At 42.3% G+C, this 22,876-nt stretch overlaps 1 protein-coding gene across 3 annotated transcripts in view; it reads right to left on the bottom strand.

Moving 5' to 3' along the window:
- LOC132875444 (MOB kinase activator 3B) overlaps positions 1-22,876 on the bottom strand; it is a 48,094-nt gene that overhangs the window by 9,772 nt on the left and 15,446 nt on the right. For 2 of the 3 annotated variants that reach the window (XM_060912215.1, XM_060912217.1), the window contains exon 2: positions 15,364-15,922. In XM_060912215.1, coding sequence (XP_060768198.1) covers positions 15,364-15,781 — 418 coding nt within the window. In that variant the 5' untranslated portion in view covers positions 15,782-15,922. Of the gene's footprint in view, positions 1-15,363; positions 15,923-19,317; positions 19,421-22,876 lie in introns of those variants that run through there. The other variant, XM_060912216.1, reaches the window with a different exon arrangement.

Here is a 22,876-nt window from a genome sequence, read left to right as displayed (position 1 = left end):
CAGACTAAGGGCGTATTCACACCTACGTTGTTTGGTCCGGACCAAATGAACCAAATTTCCCTTGGTCCGGACCTTTTGGGTTGGTCTGAATACAAACCACCGAACTCTGGTCCGGACCAAACAAGCGGACCGAGACTGAGCTGCAAGGTCAGACTCGGTCCAGACCAAAGGAACCCTGGTGCGGACCTTTTGGAGGTGTGAAAGCAGACCGGACCTAATCCGACAATTTTGCTTTTTTGTACCTCGGGAGCTTCCGTCGTTTGTCGAGCATTATGGGAAACAGAGTCTTGACACTCCACCGCAAAGTGCAAACACTGTTTCGGTTGTCAAGGGAACCTTACAACAGTCGTTCAGTCATTCAGGCTAGACTACAGAGTACAAAAAATGAGTAGGGGGCAAACGTGGGCCGAGGAAGAAACGTGTACCTTTGTGGATATATGGGCAGATGTCCACATATCTGAGCTTTTGGAGAGAACACACAAAAATGCTGACGTGTTTGCTGTATTCAGTGAGAAAATGAAGAAGGGGTTCACGCGCTCCCCAGAACAATGTTGGCTAAAAGTGAAGAAACTCCGTCAGACCTACATTAAAATCAGGGACATTCTTTCAAAAAGTGGCGGTACTAGCGACTTGCGTGAAGAGCCAGAACTGTCACAACATGATGTGCGCTCATCAGCGCTATCCTCCGTGACTACTTTTGAACTTGACGCTTTGTGCGCGTGTCGTCTCTGACCAATAGCTGAACGACCTCAGGGCGCGTGGCTTTGTTGACAGATTTTGGTCCGCTTACTAAAATGTACAGTGTGAAAGTGAACCGCACCAAAATGAAAAAATAAAAAAAACATTTGGTTCGGACCAAAGCAAGTGAACTATCGAACTATCCTGGTCTGAATACACCCTAAATGTGACTATTTAGTCTGGCCTCGATCCGTAGACATTTCCGACAGGTGTAGGAGGAACAACCCGCTGTCTTTCAAACTGTCTGTGTGTATAGGCCAACGCTCTGACCAATCAGCGCAACAGTGACTGTGACGTAGTCAGAGCATGCAGTGGGGGAGGCCTTGAATAAATAATTTTTCAAAATGCGTATTAATTAATAAACAGGTTCTAGATATTAAGAAGTTTGGAGATAATGACCACAAGTTTGGAGTCTGTACCACATACTTAACATACGCTCATTTTTTTCAAGTGTTTTTCAAGGGTTTGCTTAAACGGTTTGAGAGTTTTTATTTAGTGGTGTTTGGTGAAATAATTTCCCTTAAATTTAAAATAACGGGAAAATAAGAAACAACCAAAAAGTAATGTTTCAAAGCTGTTTATTAATTCTTCGTACTGCACAAACTAGCCCCATCCTTTTGGCTACGAGCGGAGCCAGCTGGTAGATCAGACTTTTGCCATAGCCGGTCGGCAAAACAGCGAAAACGTCCTTCTTGAAAAGGAATGAGCGGAGAGCCTCTTCCTGCTCATGGTTCAACGAAAACTCCAAGTCTAATTCTTCTAAAACTGATTCCAAAGCGGAGTCAAACGCGCGCTGCTCACTAGCCGTAGCCATCTTTCCTGTTGCGCTTTCTCCAGCGTCGCGCAGCTTTGTCGTCACTCCTGCAAAAGCCCGCCCAAAGAATCCAAACAAAAACCTTGCGTTGTGATTGGCGGGCACGATTTGATGCCCGGGGTGTTTTTGTTTATATGGTGCGAGGCTAGACCCATTCACTAGGCAAAAATATTTTTGGCCGCTAGGTGGGTGGGTCTAGTTTACTAGGCTAGGAAAAATCAGGTACCTTTACTGACTAAATGTAGACGAGAATCAAAACTAAAACAAGCCTTTTTGATTGACACTTTCTTTGGGATGAACAGTGACTAGGGTTCGGTTATATGATGCATGATGCGATGATGATACTGTGATCTAATATAATAATAATTTACAACCCATCCCAATGCCTATATCTACATCCTGCTCCAAAAGCTGTCCTGGTATTCAAACGTTGATCTAGCCATCAGAAACCAGCGTATACATGAGAGCCGAAATAGCCAATCAGATTTCAGCATTACCAATTGGGTTTATCTTGGTGTGCAAAAGGCATCAGACGCTGTGGGAGGAGCATTCGAGGCTGAGATTAGTGCATGCATACACGGTGCATATACATGTGTGGATTTAGTGTCGTTTCCATCTCGGATCATGAAGAATGTGTAGCGTTCGAGGTATTCCAGATGTTCTCAGCGTGGGCGTGTTCGCGTTTTAATCCCGGATGCTGTCAGCAGCCGACAACACTGTGGCACTTTGACTGGAAAAGCTCCTGATCACAATCTGGTGGCTAGTAGAATAAATGAGGAGACTTATTTCCATGGGAAGTGGCAGCAAATGTACGTTTGTGTGTAGGCGGTGAATAGTGATGAATTAGAGCGCATTGTGACCGAACAAAAGCTCTTATAGCCGTGTGAAACGGGCTCTGTGTTCAAACCGGCTGAAACGCACGGCCTGTGAAAATGTTAGCTGAACAAGCTGTTAGTCAACTCCTGCATGGTTGAAAAATTAGTGTATGCAAATGATTATGAAAGGGAGGAATATAAATCTAGATCTTAAGAAACTTTTAAGGGATTACTCTTCCCTGAAGCTCTCTCCTTAATCAGGAAACCCATTACATAATGGCCACTTTCACTTGTAGTCTGGAGAATGTATCAGACTTTCTCACAGATCTCTATCTTCTAAAGAAACATCATGGGGGGGGGGGGGGGACTAGAAAGAACAGTGCTGAACAGCACTAAAGGTCATAATTCGTAACTCGGCTAGGATAAACAAAAGAAAATGCTCCCTTGACTCGGGATGGTCTCCACAACTCCGAGTTCAAATCACGACTGCTCATGCAAAGGATAAACAAAGCAGCACTTCGTACTTTTAAATAAAATTTATACTGTATATTACACTTCATATAGTTGCTTTAGATTAAAATCAATCACTATTATATCCACATTCACTGGATACCCTGCAAAAATGAGCTCTTGTTAAGAGAAAATATCTTTAATATGGGTGAATTGATCTAATATTTCTGATTAGAAGATGATTGGAACCCAAACAGAAGATTATTTAGCTTAGTTTTAGAGGCTTTTACTCATTTCAGGCTTTAAATATTCTTATTTTATTGGCAGATAATTTTGCCTCTTTCTAGAATTAAATGCTTAAAACTTGCAAAACGATCTGCCACCAGAATAAGAAAATTTAAAGCCTGAAATGAGTAAAAGTATCTAAATGTAAGCTAAATCATCATCATGATCATTATCATCATTATCTATTTGGGCTCTAATAATCTTCTAATAAGAAATATTAGATAAATTCACCCATATTAAAAAGATATCTTCTCTTAACAAGATATTTTTTGCAGTGTATGAGCAATCGCGCACTCTGATTGGCGACTCGACTACTAGGATATCAGCTCATATACCGTGAGTAGAGAAAAACAAAATGGCAGAGCGTGTTGCTGAACCAACCAAGGACGAAATAAAAACTCTACTCAAAACCCCCCCCAAAAAATACCAAAGCGCAGCGCAACAAAAGTATTTGATGGCAAGAAAATATTTTCTTTATTTTCAAGAATTGGTATCGCATTTTTCACAAATTGCTCCTGTCATTTCGCTGGTTTGTTTACATTCTAAGCTGAAACGATTTTGTCAGACATTTTGTATATTTATCGAATTTGCAAAAAAAAAAAAAAAAAAAAACGAATGAATGTGGATAGAATAAAACAGTTATTCCACTCAATCTCGTCGTACATGGCTTACAGCCCACTTGGTGCTATGCGCCTCGTCGGCTCTCAGCTCATGTACGACTTGATTTCATGGAATAACTTAATTATTAGGCATGTAATGATTCAGCCAGTTTACAATTCAATTAGGGATGGGTTAGTGATTCGATTTTCCCACAATATTTTTGAAAAAAATATTAAATGAAGAAAATTTTATCCCCCCCCCAAAAAAAAGCAACATTTGTTTTCCTATTCTTTATCGACTGAAGCAGTCCTTTTGCTAAATTTAAATAAAAATAAAAAAAATCTAAATCCATTTTTTTAAATAAAACAAACAATTGTTAACCCACATTTGTGAAGGCTGGAGTAAAATAATAGCCTATTAACTAAAATATTCCTTTGATTAAAAATGAAATACATCAATAACAAACAGGCCTTACTAAACTTGTATGAATTTGTACTACCTCCACTTGCTTCACTTTGCTTTAGCTTTCAGCAGTCTGTAAAAGAGGGCTCCGATTTCTTTGTACAGTCACTCATACAATAGCTCTTTCCCATTTTAGATCAGTATTAGAGCTGTGTTACTTCCACCTAAGGTGAGGTCACGTGCGGGCCTGCTATTATTGTGCCCTCTGCTGTCTAAACAACACAATTACAACGAGGAAAAAGTAAGATTATACAGCCTGGTAACAATCACACTTTTTTTTTTTTTTTTAACTTCATCAAGTTAGTTAATAAGCTAGCTTGTTGCTTACAAATAATTCGAATGCACCGGCGTCGAAAATGATGCAGTTCCAAGCTCCCAGTACCTGAATAAATTCCTATCAGTGCTATATTCATTCATTCTTATTCCTTCCCCCCCAATTGGCTTGGGGTCCCTAAGCAACTGTTTATGTTCTTTTCGGCTCCTGATAACCTCCCACGATGCAAACTGGCTTGTGTCACTTATCTATGCCGAGTCACATAAAATACTTTGCTTTGAAATCAATAAAATAAATCCCAATTCCTCCTTACCTTTGAATAGTTTTAGACCAAACTTCGTAGCATTTTTAGTGCTTTTAGGAACACCATTTTCTTTCATCATTTGTATTTCTTCCTCATTTATGGTGACAAAGCGATTGGCTGCCATTTTGCCGAGTCGCTTGAGGTGATTATCAAGAAACAGTCTGAATCTCTCGACCAATCAGTGCGTACGATTTCCTATAAATCACCTCTGTATTTAAAGTAATTATTAACATTATTATTTCTGTTATTTAACAAACAACCATATTAAATGTTTGTTATTAATTACACTGAATCACACTGATTGCTTCAGAGAATCTATATTAAGTGATAATGTGTAACTTGTGTCCTAATATCATTAATTCATAAAAGATACTGTATTAAAAAAAAAAAGTCTTTTCTGCATTAAAGAAACCCTTATGACTGAATCTCTCTCTCTCTCTCTCTCTCCCATTAATGAATGATGACAGCACATACAAACACACTAACTGTAAACTGTCCGAACACATCATAATGATTGACAGTGCAGAATACAAGCTATTGTTTAAATAAATATGAGGATAAACAGATCGGAGGTTAAACTGAAAGAGACGAAGGCAGACTTGGCAGGCTAGCAGTAAACAGACGGGGTGTGTGTGTTTGCGTTTATGTGCAGGGTTTATGGACACATGGTGGTGGTGGGAACCAGGAAACAGAGCGACTTGAACAACTCGATCTCGCACTGCGGATGTGTGAGCAGGACAACACACTTTCATCAGCAACCCACAAATCAGGAGACAGTGATGAAGAAAGTGACCCGATTCTCTGCTGCAAGAATCGACAGGTTATTTCGAGACAGAGAAAGGGAGAGACGTGCTCGAGGCTAAGGTGGAGTAAGCACAAAGTTCATGTGATCTTAAAGCTCACAAGCACTCGGTTGGGGTAATGAGAGACCGGGCTGTGCTGCGCTCACACACTCACCTCTCCCATAGTGCTGCCGTGGGGGGACACACAAGTGTACAAACACACCGTAAATGTCCTTTTTGACCAAGAGGAGGAGACATTACTAAAATCCACACCGGATAACGTACGGTTGTGTGATTCTTAATAAATGCAGGTTTAGAGAAAGTGTTAAAGTCTGATACAGTAACATGAGGCGTGTCCTGACAGTGTAAAGGGAAAAGAAACAGCTTAGTGTTGTCTGGAAAAGGGACATCGTTTCACTGTCCTCATTACCCTGCACTATATTTATAAATACACACACACACACACACACACACACACACACACACACACACACACACACACACACACAGAGAGAGAAAGAGAGACAGTCCAAGAGAGAAAGCCAGAGAGAGAGAGAGAAAAAGACCAACAGAGAATGAAAGACAGTCAAAGAGAGAAAGATCGACAGACAGTCCAATAGAGAGAATGAAAGAGGGAGACAGTCTGAGAGAGAGAGAATGAAAGACAGATAGACAGAGACAGTCCGAGAGAGAAAGACACTGACAGAGAAAAAAATGAAAGACGAGAGAGAATGAAAGATACAGAGTCCGAGAAAGAAAGAAAAAAAATGAAAGACAGACAGTCCCAGAGAGAAAGACAGACAGAAACAGTCCAGAGAGAAAAAGACAAACAGAGAATGAAAGACAGAAACAAAGAGAGAATGAAAGATCGATAGACAGAGACAGTCCAATAGAGAGAATGAAGGAGGGAGACAGTCCGAGAGAGAGAATGAACAACAGATAGACAGAGACAGTCTGAGAGAGAAAGACACGGACAGAGAGAGGAAAAAAATGAAAGACGAGAGAGAATGAAAGATACAGAGTCCGAGAAAGAAAGACAGAGACAGTCCGAGAGAGAGGAAGACAGACAGAAACAGTCCAGAGAGAGAGAGAGAGAGAGGAAAAGACAAAACAGAGAATGAAAGACAGTCAAAGAGAGAATGAAAGATCGATAGACAGAGACAGTCCAATAGAGAGAATGAAAGAGGGAGACAGTCCGAGAGAGAATGAAAGACAGATAGACAGAGACAGTCCGAGAGAGAAAGACACTGACAGAGAGAGAAAAAAATGAAAGACGAGAGAGAATGAAAGAGTCCGAGAAAGAAAGAAAATGAAAGACAGACAGTCCCAGAGAGAAGAGAATGAAAGCTAGACAGAGACAGTCCAAGAGAGAGAGAAAGACAGACAGAAACAGTTCAGAGAGAAAAAGACAAACAGAGAATGAAAGACAGAAACAAAGAGAGAATGAAAGATCGATAGACAGAGACAGTCCAATAGAGAGAATGAAGGAGGGAGACAGTCCGAGAGAGAGAGAATGAACGACAGATAGACAGAGACAGTCTGAGAGAGAAAGACACAGACAGAGAGAGGAAAAAAATGAAAGACGAGAGAATGAAAGATACAGAGTCCGAGAAAGAAAGACAGACAGAAACAGTCCAGAGAGAGAGAGAGAGAGAGTCCAAGAGAGAAAGCCAGAGAGAGAGAAAAAGACAAAACAGAGAATGAAAGACAGTCAAAGAGAGAATGAAAGATCGATAGACAGAGACAGTCCAATAGAGAGAATGAAAGAGGGAGACAGTCCGAGAGAGAGAGAGAGAGAGAGAGAGAGAGAAAATGAAAGACAGATAGACAGAGACAGTCCGAGAGAGAAAGACACTGACAGAGAGAGAAAAAAAATGAAAGACGAGAGAGAATGAAAGATACAGAGTCCGAGAAAGAAAGACAGACAGAGACAGTCCGAGAGAGAGGAAGACAGACAGAAACAGTCCAGAGAGAGAGAGAGAGAGAGAGAGAGAGAGAGTCCAAGAGAGAAAGCCAGAGAGAGAGAAAAAGACAAAACAGAGAATGAAAGACAGTCAAAGAGAGAATGAAAGATCGATAGAGACAGTCCAATAGAGAGAATGAAAGAGGGAGACAGTCCGAGAGAGAGAGAAAATGAAAGACAGATAGACAGAGACAGTCCGAGAGAGAAAGACACTGACAGAGAGAGAAAAAAAATGAAAGACGAGAGAGAATGAAAGATACAGAGTCCGAGAAAGAAAGAAAATGAAAGACAGTCCCAGAGAGAAGAGAATGAAAGCTAGACAGAGACAGTCCGAGAGAGAGAAAGACAGACAGAAACAGTCCAGAGAGAAAAAGACAAACAGAGAGAATGAAAGATCGATATACAGAGACAATCCAATAGAGAGAATGAAGGAGGGAGACAGTCCGAGAGAGAGAGAATGAACGACAGATAGACAGAGACAGTCCGAGAGAGAAAGACACAGACAGAGAGAGGAAAAAAATGAAAGACGAGAGAGAATGAAAGATACAGAGTCCGAGAAAGAAAGAAAGACAGACAGAGACAGTCCGAGAGAGAGGAAGACAGACAGAAACAGTCCAGAGAGAGAGTCCAAGAGAGAAAGCCAGAGAGAGAGAAAAAGACAAAACAGAGAATGAAAGACAAAGAGAGAATGAAAGATCAATAGACAGAGACAGTCCAATAGAGAGAATGAAAGAGGGAGACAGTCCGAGAGAGAGAGAATGAAAGACAGATAGACAGACAGTCCGAGAGAGAAAGACACTGACAGAGAGAGAAAAAAATGAAAGACGAGAGAGAGAATGAAAGATACAGAATCCGAGAAAGAAAGAAAATGAAAGACAGACAGTCCCAGAGAGAAGAGAATGAAAGATAGACAGAGACAGTCCGAGAGAGAGAAAGACAGACAAACAGTCCAGAGAGAAAAAGACAAACAGAGAATGAAAGACAGAGACAAAGAGAGAATGAAAGATTGATAGACAGAGACAGTCCAATAGAGAGAATGAAGGAGGGAGACAGTCCGAGAAAGAGGGAGAGAGAGAGAGACAGTCCGAGAGAGAAAGACACAGACAGAGAGAGAGGAAAAAAATGAAAGACGAGAGAGAATGAGGGCGGCACGGTGGTGTAGTGGTTAGCGCTGTCGCCTCACAGCAAGAAGGTCCTGGGTTTGAGCCAAGTGGCCGACGAGGGCCTTTCTGTGCGGAGTTTGCATGTTCTCCCCGTGTCCGCGTGGGTTTCCTCCGGGTGCTCCGGTTTCCCCCACAGTCCAAAGACATGCAGGTTAGGTTAACTGGTGACTCTAAATTGACCGTAGGTGTGAATGTGAGTGTGAATGGTTGTCTGTGTCTATGTGTCAGCCCTGTGATGACCTGGCGACTTGTCCAGGGTGTACCCCGCCTTTCGCCCGTAGTCAGCTGGGATAGGCTCCAGCTTGCCTGCGACCCTGTAGAACAGGATAAAGCGGCTACAGATAATGAGATGAGATGAGAGAGAATGAAAGATACAGAGTCCGAGAAAGAAAGACAGACAGAGACAGTCCAAGAGAGAAAAAGACAGAGAATGAAAGACAGACAGTCAAAGAGAGAATGAAAGATCGATAGACAGAGACAGTTCAATAGAGAGAATGAAAGAGGGAGACAGTCCGAGAGAGAGAATGAAAGACAGATAGACAGAGATAGTCCGAGAGAGAAAGACACGGACAGAGAGAGAAAAAAAATGAGACAGTCTGAGAGAGAGAATGAAAGATACAGAGTCCGACAGAGACACATAGTCTGAAAGAGAAAGACAGAGTCCGAAAGAGAAAGACAGAGAGAGGAGGAAGGAAAAAAAAACAAAAACAAACCCCCCCCCACACACACACACAGAATGAAAGTCAGTCCAAGAGGGAAAGAGAAAGAGACAGAACGTGAAAGAGGTATACAAAAAGAGACAGAAAAAGACCTACAGTACAGGGAACAGCAGAAAGACAGAAATGAGAGACAGATAGAAAGAGATACAGACAGACAACCTGACAAAGAGATAGACAAAATGAGGGAGACAAAGAGAGGAACATAGACAGACAGACAACCTAAATTAATCCAGTTTTGTGCTTTCAGCTCAGAGCCCAGTAGCCGGACTCAGAGGTCAGAGGTCACAAAAGCCTCCATTGGTCATGACACATCCTGACTGCAGGAACTTCCTCTTCCCAGGGCTCCCAGTCTGACAAAGCCCTCAGCAATGCCCTCGCTTCCACACTCATGACCTTTGACCTGCCGCAGACTCGTCTGAAGCGCGCTGATCAGGGAGCAGATTCCCAAACCCTCACTTCACGGTCGGATGGGAGATCATTCTGACTTATATTTAAAATAGACATTAATTTCTTCTTATTTAAATACGTCACATATTTAGAGACATTATCCAATTTACCTTTCCCTCCCATAAGTTTTAGAAATGCTCTCATATATAAGATTAGTTTGTAATCAACTGTAATCACAAATTTTTTTCTAATCTTTCATTATTTGATCTATAGAGATCTTGCATGTGACATCACAGCTGATCCAGATTGTAACAGATGCCATCTTGTCGGTCAAACGCCTATTTCCGCCTTCTACTTCTATTTCTGGTTCTACTTCTGCTTCTACCGGCTGCGGCTACAAGCTCTCCCTACCTGTGCACGTTTGTTATGTTATGTTTTTTGTGTGTATTTTTGCGTGTTGTTCGTCTGTACCGGACTTCAATATCCACTACAACCGTATGGACTTACTGGACATTGGTTTCCAGCAGAAAATGACGGTTTGTAGCGATTTCCATCGCATGCACAACATTCCAGACGAGATAGCGAGACCAGCGGGGTCTCCGTGGATTATCATCGGGTCTGGAAGGAGAAGGAGGCGTCGTCGGGAGAGGAAGCAAAAGCGAGGCTGTAGAGCCGGCCTGTTGACTAAGCTCAGAAAACAGCCACTCAAACCTCCACTGCCAAGCCTCTACCTCTCCAACGCCAGATCCATGGTAAACAAGACGGACGATTTGGAATTACAGCTGGAATTACCTTATTCTATTCTATAATCGGCTGGTCAGTGCTATACTAGATACTACTGATATATCTAGCATCAGTACTAGTAATACTTAAGTGACTTACCCGTCCAATGAGGATTGTTATTTTCTTGTTTACAAGATGCCACATCTGAGGGCGGCTGACAAATCCTGAATTTCTGTAAAGATAACTGCCCAGAGATTTATAAGCACGCAGTGCTTCACCACTGAACAGCGAGGGAAAGTTAATGAGGTAATTATACACGTCTGGGTATTCCACCTCTGGCAGTTCCATATCCACTGACACGGTTGTGAAAACTATGTCCGGTAAGCCATAAGGGTCACTAATCTGTAGATCGTTTATTTTAGACATATATTTAGTTATCTGTTCATTAGAAAAATGAGCCGTGTAGTCCGTCGGTTGAAATTTATCCATTTTGTACACGAGTGCAGCAGTATTCAGCTGTGTTTTTTACCGACAAGATGGCGGCTGTGTACTTTCCGGTCATGTGACTGCAAGATCTCTCTACCCACACACCTTTCTTACAGTTTTATTGTAGATGACCTCACCATAACCTGCTGCATTCGTGTATGAACGGATGTTCAGGTTGAAAAGCTACTTTGACCCCATTTTAATCACAAAAAGTACCAAAATAAACTGATCAACTAAGTTTACTTTGCAAACAGGCCCAGCTGAACTGATCTGTGGCAAACATTTGTGCAAGTGTGTGTGTGTTTCAGTAAATCCTTGTTAAATCCACTTTGCGGTTGTGTGTGTAATGGCATCCTGTATAGAGTTGCAGGCCACCTGACACTGACGAGTGTTTGAGCAGCAGCTCAACTGATTCCTGTCTTTCTCAGGCTGAGTCTGTGTGCTGTGTGTTTACTAAGAGAGAGTACAGAAGAGACACACAGCAGGATGATGAGAGGCAGGATGGATAAACTGGGCCTTATATATATATATATATATATATATATATATATATATACACACACATATATATATATATATATGAGAGAGGGGGCAAGGACAGAGACAGAGAGGGGAGGCTGACACAGAAAAAGAGAGATGGGGCAGGGACAGAGAGAGGTGAGACAGAGGGACAGAGAGACGGGGGCATGGACAGGGGGAGAGAGAGAGAGGGACGGGGGAGAGAGAGAGAGAAAGGGACAGGAGAGAGAGAGTGACAGACACAGAAAGGGGACGGACAGACAGAGGGGGGGAGAGAGAGGGACAGAGAGGAGAGAGAGAGAGGGGTGGGGTGGGGGAGAGACCCAGAAAGGGGACAGAGAGAGAGCAGGGACAGACAGAGGGGAGAGTGACAGGGACAAAGAGAGATAGAGAAAGATGGGGCATGGACAGAGGCAGAGGGGAGAGTGACAGAGACAGAGGGACGGGGGGGGCATGGACAGAGACCGAGAGGGGAGAGTGACAGAGACAGAGAAATGGGACAGACAGACACACACACACACACAGAGAGAGAGAGAGAGAGAGAGAGAGAGAGAGAGAGAGAGAGAGAGAGATGGGGCGGGGGGAGAGACACAAAGAGGATAGAGAGGGGGGCATGGACAGAGACAGAGGGGAGAGTGACAGGGACAAAGAGAGAAAGAGAGAGAGAGCGCGCGCGTGAGAGAGAGAGATGGGGCATGGACAGAGGCAGAGGGGAGAGTGACTGAGAGACAGAGGGACGGGGGGGGACATGGACAGAGACCGAGAGGGGAAAGTGACAGACACAGAGAAATGGGACAGACACACACACACACAGAGAGAGAGAGAGAGAGAGAGAGAGAGAGAGAGAGAGAGATGGGGCAGGGGGAGAGACACAAAGAGGATAGAGAGGGGGGCATGGACAGAGACAGAGGGGAGAGTGACAGAGGGGAGAGTGACAGGGACAAAGAGAGAGAGAGCGCGAGAGAGAGATGGGGCATGAACAGAGGCAGAGGGGAGAGTGACAGAGGAAGAGAGAGACAGGGGGGAGAGAGAGAGAGAGAGACGGACAGAGAGGGGGAGGGAGAGAGAGAGAGATATCCATCATCTAAACCTGACATCATTCCACTTACTTTCTAAAACTGAAGTGTAACTTGGCAAGTGTGTGTGACATCGACGTGTGCGCGTGAGACAATAGCAAGTATATGCGATTACAGATGTGGATGTCTTAGTATTGGTGCAACACACACACACAGAAAAATAACTTTTCTGAGCATCATCATATATGTAAGGAATAAAACTCAGGGACGTGCTGTTATAGGAAAATAATCAGTGACACTGTGCTGTCATGTGGCCTGGTTTATAGTTGATTATTTTCCCAACAGCGAGCACTGACGAGTTTTACTCCCCTTACACCATAGCAATGTCAACACTAACAATTTTAATTAATTCATTAAGGACCCTAAATACTTTTTAGCGATTTATAGTTAATGTTTAATGCTGTGAAATGTCAGAGAGCAATTAGTTCATGTTATCACTTACATTATAGCAGCTAGCAACGGCCCTTTATCAATGATACGTGTTTACGTGCTGTTTGTTTTCACCAGACAAGTCCTGGTGTACGCCGTTACTATAGAAACGATGCACATTAATTAATAACTGATTCACCGAGAAACAAAGTCCAGCGCTCAAACAAGTGTAAAGCACAGCCATGGTACAATGGTGTGCATGAAGACTGCAGATGTCTGGAAGTCCTTTTACTTTCCAAACGCACTCCGTGTTCTGTCTTGTGTCTTAACGCCACCACGCCACAGGCTTGGCCTTTTCTTCCAGCCTTTCTAAATAATGCATATTTTCCCCCCAACACAAACAGAAGAAGGTTACGCCCCGACTCGCGTCAGACTGAATAATTTATAGTACTGAGGGGTTTAAACACACAGGGATGAGGAGAGAAGAGGGAGAAAGAAGACGCAGGTGATGGACTGAAGCGGAGTATAAAGACTCGGCTGGTTCGGGTTGCAGGAGGAGGCGGACGGGAGCGAGAGCGGTACGTCTCTGAGGATCTGATGGCTTTGAATAATTAACATACAGCACGTGATTGTGTTACATGTTAGCAATAGAGTATGGGTTCTCAGTGAGGACAGGGTGAGAGAGGAGGACCGTGCTTAGGATTTGGGGATTAGACTTATAGTAATCTTCTACTTCTCCTCTCAGATGGTGATGATAAAGTCGTCGGGGTGGGTGAGTTAGTAACCCGGGTGGCTGAGGGAAGCAGATTTTGCGTCTGAACTTCTAGGTTTTTAGCTCGTCCAGCTGCCGGCCGGGCCGGATGAGCTTATGTGATCACGCGTCGCCCGTCCACAATTTACAAAAATCGCTCCTCCTCCTACAAGACTGATCGGATTTCCTTCAAGCTCGCATACAATGTTTCCCGGGTGGGTGTACATAAAAGTTGTCAAGATGGTGGTGCCACCTGTCATATTTACGATTTTACGGGTGTCTGAAATTTTTGGCTGACTCGTCACGTTAAACGATACTCTTCATAAACTGCTGGGACGTTTTCACTGAAACTCATTCAGAAGATTCTAAAGACATGTTCCAACAAGAATTGTTCACCAGGTGGCGCCACCGGCTACAGATGTGGCAACACAGTGGTCACATGCAATTTCACAAAAATCGCTACTCCTTCCACAGGATTGATTGGATTTCAAACTCACACAATAACAGTGTGGCCAGTATGAGCTCCAGCCTCATTGAGGCCATTTTTATTTTTCATAGTCAACTGGTAGTACAAGAAAAAATGGGCGGGCTTACAAGTGGCATAACAAGGGCGTTCGCTTTATCACTTGGAGATGGTGATCACCAGCCAATCATCTGCAAGCTCATGTATGCGGAAGAGGGCGGATAGCGCTTTGCGTTATGCTGCCTTTAAATGCTGCAATTCAAGGATGTGGTCAGCTGCCGTCATGTGTTCCTTTATGTCGTCATGTGCTTAAAGGAACAGTCCACCATACTTCCATAATGAAATGTGCTCTTATCTGAATTGAGACGAGCTGCTCCGTACCTCTCCGAGCTTTGCGCGACCTCCCAGTCAGTCAGACGTGCTGTCACTCCTGTTAGCAATGTAGCTAGGCTCAGCATGGCCAGTGGTATTTTTTGGGGCTGTAGTTAGATGCGACCAAACTCTTCCGCGTTTTTCCTGTTTACATAGGTTTATATGACCAGTGATATGAAACAAGTTCAGTTACACAAATTGAAACGTAGCGATTTTCTATGCTATGGCAAGTCCGCACTATAATGACAGGCGTACTAACACCTTCTGCGCGCTTCGGCAGCGCATTGATACGGAGCTCAGATATCAATGCGCTGCCGAAGCGCGCAGAAGGTGTTAGTACGCCTGTCATTATAGTGCGGACTTGCCATAGCATAGAAAACCGCTACGTTTCAATTTGTGTAACTGAACTTGTTTCATATCACTGGTCATATAAACCTATGTAAACAGGAAAAACGTGGAAGAGTTTGGTCGCATCTAACTACAGCCCCAAAAAATACCATTGGCCATGCTGAGCCTAGCTACATTGCTAACAGGAGTGACAGCGCGTCTGACTGACTGGGAGGTCGCGCAAAGCTCGGAGAGGTACGGAGCAGCTCGTCTCAATTCAGATAAGAGCATATTTCATTATGGAAGTACGGTGGACTGTTCCTTTACGGGAGAGCTGGCAGGTGAGTGGGAATTGACCAAGACCAAATTTGGGACAAAACTGAAGGGAAGCGGGAGTAATCACAACTTAGTTTCGTTGCTGGGATGAGACCCAATCCACCAACCATAAGACATCATACTAATATCAGTGTTCTGTTAGAAACTGGATTTAAATTAAAAAATCTTTTCATTGCTACACTCACCTACGCTGGTGGGAAAGATGTCCTCGTTATTGATCTGCACCTCGATCCAGTCCATCAGCAGGTTCATGTACTGCGGTGCCGGCAATGCTGTGGGCTTCTTGTACTTGTGCTCATCCTGCCAGCGATACTCGAACCGTGGGCCACCTGACATCACCGGGCAGGTTTTCTCTGTGCAGAACTCACACACGGTGCCATAGATCAGGTTGATGCGGTTGAAGAAGTCCACCACGTGGACGGCCACCCAGTCGTTGGGGTCCTCTCCGGGGGGCAGCTGCACGGCCGCACGCAGATCCAAACCCGAGCTGAGCGACGCCTGAGCTCGCTTGTGCAGCTCGAAGCGCTGTGTACCTGGCTCGAACTTACGCTTGGGCCTGAACGTCTTGTCTTTGTTGAAGACTTGCTTGAGGGCGATGGACATGGTGAGGGCTGGGCGAGGAAGAGAAGAGGTGGGGCCTCAAGAGGGGAAAGGGATGGAGGGATTAAAAAGGTAGGAAGGATGAAGGTGACTCAGTGGACAGATGACGACGGCGACAACTGGTGGTTTCTGGACCTCTGCTATCTGTTGAGAAAAAGACAAAAGATCTGTGATGACTTTTTCCCCCTGAAACTTGTTTGTAAACATGAGATCATCTCATTTACTCTCCACCAAATGATTTACATTAAACCTGAATAACTTCAAGGTTATTTTGAGAATACATATTTCTCAAAAAAGCTAATTCTCTCACATTTTCAAAAAGGTTTTTTTTCTCCCCAGCTCAAAACACAAAAAAAGTGTGTGTGGAAACACAGACGAGCACATGCAGCATCCAAGATCCTGAAGCTTGTGACCAGAAAAGTGTCAAAAAAAAAAAAAAAATTGAATACTCCATGTCACAATGGTGGTGCAAGAGGCATTTGGAAATTATGTCGTCCATGCTCCAGGATTTCCTCGTTTTTCTTACCTTAAAACCAATCCAAGTTTCCAGAAGGTTCTCTCAGGGCATTAGATTTCAATTTATGACCAAAGCCAAAGAATTTTTATCATCTGTAAGAGCATTACAGAGGCAGATTCCCTTTGAGGTAAGTCACCTTTAAGTGTGCGTGGGTCTGTTTTGTAGATCCGGATGCACGGGCTTTAGACGCAACCACGGGACAGATCAGCAAGAGTTTGTTTCAGCAAAGTTGCTACAACTAGTCAGCATTTACAAGTCGAGTCTGAACACGATGGCTATCTACGCTGTTTAAGTTAAACTATAACCTTTGGGCATGATGAGGCAGGATGCTCACACACACACACACACACACACACACACACACACACACACACACAAGGTTATAATGGGGGTATTTTTAACTACATAAAGGTGGAACTCAGACCTTTGTGGTGATGGGGATGTGTTACTGCACGCTCGGCCTCATCGTGTTCAACTGACTCAAGACCAACCAGAGAAACTTATTGTAATCAGGGGTCATCAAATCAATCTACAAACGCTTCAGGATTTTACAGACATGGAGATAGCGTTACTTTACTTTAGAGCAATTCCAGCGTTATGGACGTGACACTTGAACTCAAAATGGCAACAAATGACCCAGTGCATGTTTTATTGTCTCCCAGTATTTAAACAGGTGTTGCATATTTTAAGGCTGTACCATACTGGAGAAGTGATAGAACAAGAACAATTCCCATAGTACATCTAGGGCATGCCAGAAAACGCCAATAAAAGATGCGTTATGGATGTGACAGAAAAAGTATCACTTTTCTTGGGTGACTGTACATTTTTATCAAACTCTGTGAAATTGTAAACCTAATGTCGAAATGGAGATATCCATTTGATAGAGGGGTCCAAGGTGAATATTAAAAAATCTTTGTTTAAAATATTTTGTATTTCATGCAGAGTTTCGGAAGGAAAAGTCAGCGTTATGGATGTGACGAAATTCCGTTACGGATGTGACGCGTCTGAAATAGACATGGCATATGTTTAGAAAATCAGCAATTTAACCACCATAACCCTCTGAAAAACTCTCTAAATATCAGCTAAAACTATCAAAGTTCTTAAATAATATTTAGGATGGCTATTGTTTTGCTGTTTTGTGGATTTTAGCATACATTTCTGTGGCTTGTGGCAATAATATAGAATTGTACATGATCAAAGTTGATTTTAGCTTGGGTTTTACATTATAAGAAAGAAAGACTGACAGTGACATATTAGGTTGGTTACAAATTGGTTCAACTTATTCACATCTGTAAAATACAGGCCTAGGTGATATCTCTGGGAGTGGTTTTGATGTATTACATGTTGCTTTATTTTTGCATGGTGAGGTTGACATTTACATGGAATTGCCCTTTAATTCCTCCATCAGATGTACATATAAAATATTTGCTTTATCTGCCTTTGATAACCAGTACTCTGGAAAACAAGTAACAAAACTTCCTAAAAACCAATGCAGGTCCCTGTGAATTAGATGGTACTATAGAAATAATTGATTAAAACATTGACCATGTATTAAGTGATTAATAACGCACTATTATAGGAAAATAATCGATCATGGGGTAGAGCGATGCGGCCAGATGCAGAGAAAGAATCTGCTGTTACAACCCCCATGTTGATTATGTTCCAATAAGCGCATGAGAGAGATGAAATGAGATGTTATTTCTCTCATACCAAAGCAACCGGTCAATGGTTAAAATTTAACTGTAACGTTGTGAGTTTTGGGCAACATCGTTTAGAATTATAATGTACCACTGATGGCAATGTTACTGTAATGTTGTTGCCACAATTAGGCCCTATTGGAACACTGCTGAGAATTATACTGTAATGGTCATAATTATATTGCAACATTGCTGAGAATTACATTGTAAGATTTTTGAGAATTTTATTGTAAAGTTGGTGAAAATGTCATTGTAAAGTTGCTGAGAATTTTACTGTAAGATTGAGAATTTTATTGTAATGTTCATAATTATATTGTAAAGTTGGTAGGATTATATTGTAAGATTTTTGAGAATTTTATTGTAAAGTTGCTGAGAATTTTATTGTAATGTTCATAATTATATTGTAAAGTTGCTGAGAATTATATTGTAAGATTTGAGAATTTCATAGTGAGATTCTTGAGAATTTCATAGTGAGATTCTTGAGAATTTCATAGTGAGATTCTTGAGAATTTCATAGTGAGATTCTTGAGAATTTCATAGTGAGATTCTTGAGAATTTCATAGTGAGATTCTTGAGAATTTCATTGTAATGTTCATAATTATATTGTAAGTTTTTTTTTTTTTTAGAATTTCATTGTAAGATTCTTGAGAACTTCACTAACGTGATCTACACAATTAGGATACACTAGCATTGTTGAGAATTTTATTGTAACATTTGTAAACAATTGTATTGTAATGCTGTCAACACTTCTATTGTAACATTGAGAACTTTATTATAATGTCATTGAGAAGTTTATTGTAACATTGTTGAGAAGTTTATCATAACGATGCTAATTATATTGCAATGCTGTTGAGAGTTATATTGTAAAATTGTTGACAATTAGCTGATATTTTAACAATCGCTGGGAATTTTATTGTAACGTTAACATTCATATTGTAAAAGTTGTTGACATTCTTTTAACCTCCTAGGGCTTAGCGGTCACATGCGTGGACAGCACTTTATGGAAATTTGGAACAAGAATCCACATATGTGGACATACTTTTTCTCTAAAAGTACATCTTATCAAAAGATGATGCTTAGTTTTTATTCTAATCAGGTTCTAATAAGCCCAAACAGCAAAGAGAAATAAAAAAAAATGCATGTAAAAAAACAGCTTGGGCCTTAGGAGGTTAATCCGGTATATTTAATGTTGTTGAATACCCATGATATAAATGAGATCCAGTTATCACTTATGTTAGAAAAAGTCATTCTCTCACCAGCTTCTGTTTTTCTGTCTCGTAAAAAGCCCCCAAAACCCCAAACAAAAACACTGCTTGGAATATTACCAAGAAACTGCCAAGTCCTGAGGATTTCCCCGTGTTTGAGTCGTTACGAAGTGCTGACACTCTGGTGACTCCTTCTGTGACTGTTAGATAAACATCTTCACCAAGTCCCCGTGTAAGCTGTTACTATAGAAACAGTGATGCATTATTAGATAACTCGCAGCATTCACACTGCAACTTTCCCACAGTCAGGAAGGCTTTCAATCACCACAACAAATCTCACTACAACCTCATTAACTATGATGACTGTTTTGGTTTCACTACAGGTAATTAGTGGACTCCGTAGAAAAATCCCTTCCTTCTTACAACCATGAGAAGCAAAAGCAAAAAAGTGTTGTGTTATCCGGGAAGAGTGATGTTTCAGAGGAATTCCCCAAGCTGTCCGGTGTATTTTAGTTAACTAACTAACACACACACACACACACACACACACACACACGGTCAGGGTGTGTAAAGTGAAAGATTATTCTTGTCGCTCTTACACAGAGCCACAATAAACTAATGGCAGAGTGTCGGCAGGTTAAATTTAACACTTTTAAAGACTTTTTTTCTTTCTTTCCACCATCAGTGTAATTTAAAAATTCAATCTGCACCTGGGACACACTAACGTCAGATCAGACTGCGTGATATTTTTACCTTTTCACGATGGTCACCATGTCAGATTATGCAATCGCAGTACCATAAATTCTTGCCGTGTCTTGGTCAGGAGACTGGCAACACTACAAATTTGACCCGGACCAATCATCATCATCATTCAAGTCCTTGCGTGTGTCGTTGGAGAGGAAGATCAAGAAACTGTCAATCATGGCCCTCAAGGAACACGTCATAGGAGTTAAATAAGCGAGAAAATACAAAAAACCCTGACATGCTAGACTTTTTGTCAGGGTGGTGTGGGACGTCCCAGATGCCGCATCGCTGTCCTTCAATTACGTCACACTATAAAGCTAGTTCGTCTTTCCCAACATTTATATTCAGACCAGATGCTGGAACGTTGTCGGCCATTAAAAAGTCAAATTCAGGATGAATTAGTGTGATCCTGGCATAAACATGACACAGGGGTGATGGCGTTCCGGCGCCGCGCCGGATTTCCGGCGTACCGTGGCTGGGGGAAAAAAAAAAAAAAAAAAAATCTAGTTCGCCCATTGTCCTGTGTCATTCTGAGATGCGCAGATAGACAGTAAAGGGAATTCGCATGATATGGAACTAGTGGGAAAAAAGTGCCGTCACGGCACGAATTAGACCCCGAGGGAAATTGACTTTTGGGATCAAACATGCTTGGGTTTGGTACAGATCACCCTTCGACTACATTATCAACAGACTCATTTTTAAGAAACCTTTTTAAGAAAACATTTTTACTTAATTTTTTTTTTTTTTAAATGTACAAACTTTTATCCCCAAACATTTTTCACCAAACTTTTTTTTTTTTAACTAAATTTTAGCGAATACTGATTTCACCAAACAAACATGTTTAACAAATATCTCATTCATTCATTATCTCTAGCCACTTTATCCTGTTCTACAGGGTCGCAGGCAAGCTTGAGCCTATCCCAGCTGACTACGGGCGAAAGGCGGGGTACACCCTGGACAAGTCGCCAGGTCATCACAGGGCTGACACAGACACACACAACCATTCACACTCACATTCACACCTACGCTCAATTTAGAGTCACCAGTTAACCTAACCTGCATGTCTTTGGACTGTGGGGGAAACCGGAGCACCCGGAGGAAACCCACGCGGACACGGGGAGAACATGCAAACTCCGCACAGAAAGGCCCTCGCTGGCCACGGGGCTCGAACCCGGACCCTCTTGCTGTGAGACGACAGTGCTAACCACTACACCACCGTGCCGCCCATTGTTTAACAAATATTCAAGCATAAATTTTTGGCATCCACTTGCATTGGTCCATGTTTCTTATTCATATATTCTCACTAAGATCAATAGCAGGACACGCATTATTGATTGAGATTGTCCTTGTGAACACAGATGTACTTATGCTAGTTCCATTGTCCTGACAAAACAGACCTAAGAAAAGAAATACCTCAGTCGAAGGATCAATAACTTCAAGGATGACGCAGAGCCAGCTGAAGGTCACTGTGGCGCTTTCTGTATTTATTTCACCCCTAAATGTCTAGACAGTGTTGTGTTTTGATAATGGAAATTTCAGATAAGGGCGGGGCTTCATACATTCACCAAAAAGCCTGGGGCCATGCATGGGTACAAACTCAACCTGTTAGTTATACCATGTTAAATACAAGCTAATCAGAAAAAAAAAAAAAAAACCATTCCAGTTACAGGAATGGTGCCGGTTGTCCCCCCCGTCGTGCAAAGCCTTTGAAAAATGCTCCAATGGGACATTCTGAGGCTATCTGAGAGGGAAATTGTAACAAATTGTTTGTCAACATTGAAAAAGAAAGAAGTAATCTTCTTCTGCCCCAGACAGTCTTTGGCTTTCTTCCGCTTCGTGCCGCGGGATGACATCTTTAAATGCCCAAGTGTCAACAAAAACTCGCGAACTACTTCTGTCAAAAGCTCCCGCGCCGGTGGGTGAAAGGTCATTCAGTCTTGAGAGATCTCGCTCTACAAGTCAGCCGACCTTGTATGTAACCCATGTCAAATCTCGCGAGAGCAGCTGCGACAAGTAAACAACTAAACATGGCGCCTCAGTCTGGAAAACGCCAATTCGGATTGTTTTTGCACCGTCTGGCGGTGTATCTACTATGATTGGAATATTTTTGGAGCAATTATAACGTATTTGATGATCAGACACATTGTCACGTAGTGTTGCTGGGATGTTTTCACAGAGTCGGTAAGGGGGCGCACGCCGAGAGTAAGAGGGCGCAGCGCCCCTGTTCCCCCGTTTAGACGAAAGCCTGCAGTTAGACATTCAAAATTTGTAGAATCCATTAAAAAGAAAAAACGTAGCCTGTTATCCTGAACTTGCGTACACGATCTGAACAAATTGCGAGGGCGTGAATAGAATATTTGTCTATCAGGTTTCTCCTCTTTCTCTCTCTACACTGATTTACAGAACTGATTAAGAAACACAAAGCCATGACTGACTGACAGATTCTCAACTGCAGCTTCAATCCTTAAAAAAAAAAAAAACCTACAGGAAGGGTGTTGGCTCACACTCAAGAGTAGAACAGCACTACTCTAAAGTATTTAGCGGAGTAAATCACTTATTCTATAGTAAAGAGACATGCACTACGTTCAGACTGCAACCTGAAACGACCCATATCCGATTTGTTGTGAAATCCGATTTTTTTGTTAGGCCATTCACATTACCAATTATATGAGACTTGTATGCGATCTCCAATATGAACGGAAAACGACCCAAAAGTGTCCCGCATGCGCAAATTGACACGTAATAAGCACATCGTGTGCTGTGTGTGAGAGAATGAGAGTGTCTCTGTGTGAGAGAGAGAGGCTACGTTCACACTGCAGGCTGAAGTGACTCAAATCTGATCTTTTTGCCCATATGTGACCTGTATCCGATCTTTTATTGACAATATGAACGACACAGATCCGATTTTTTCAAATCCGACCCAGGCCATTTGGAT

Source organism: Neoarius graeffei, chromosome 28 (genome assembly GCF_027579695.1).
Source record: "Neoarius graeffei isolate fNeoGra1 chromosome 28, fNeoGra1.pri, whole genome shotgun sequence".
Taxonomy (NCBI): Eukaryota; Metazoa; Chordata; class Actinopteri; order Siluriformes; family Ariidae; genus Neoarius; species Neoarius graeffei.
The sequence above is the reverse complement of the archived record's forward strand: the minus strand, read 5'-3'. Positions and strand labels throughout refer to the sequence as shown.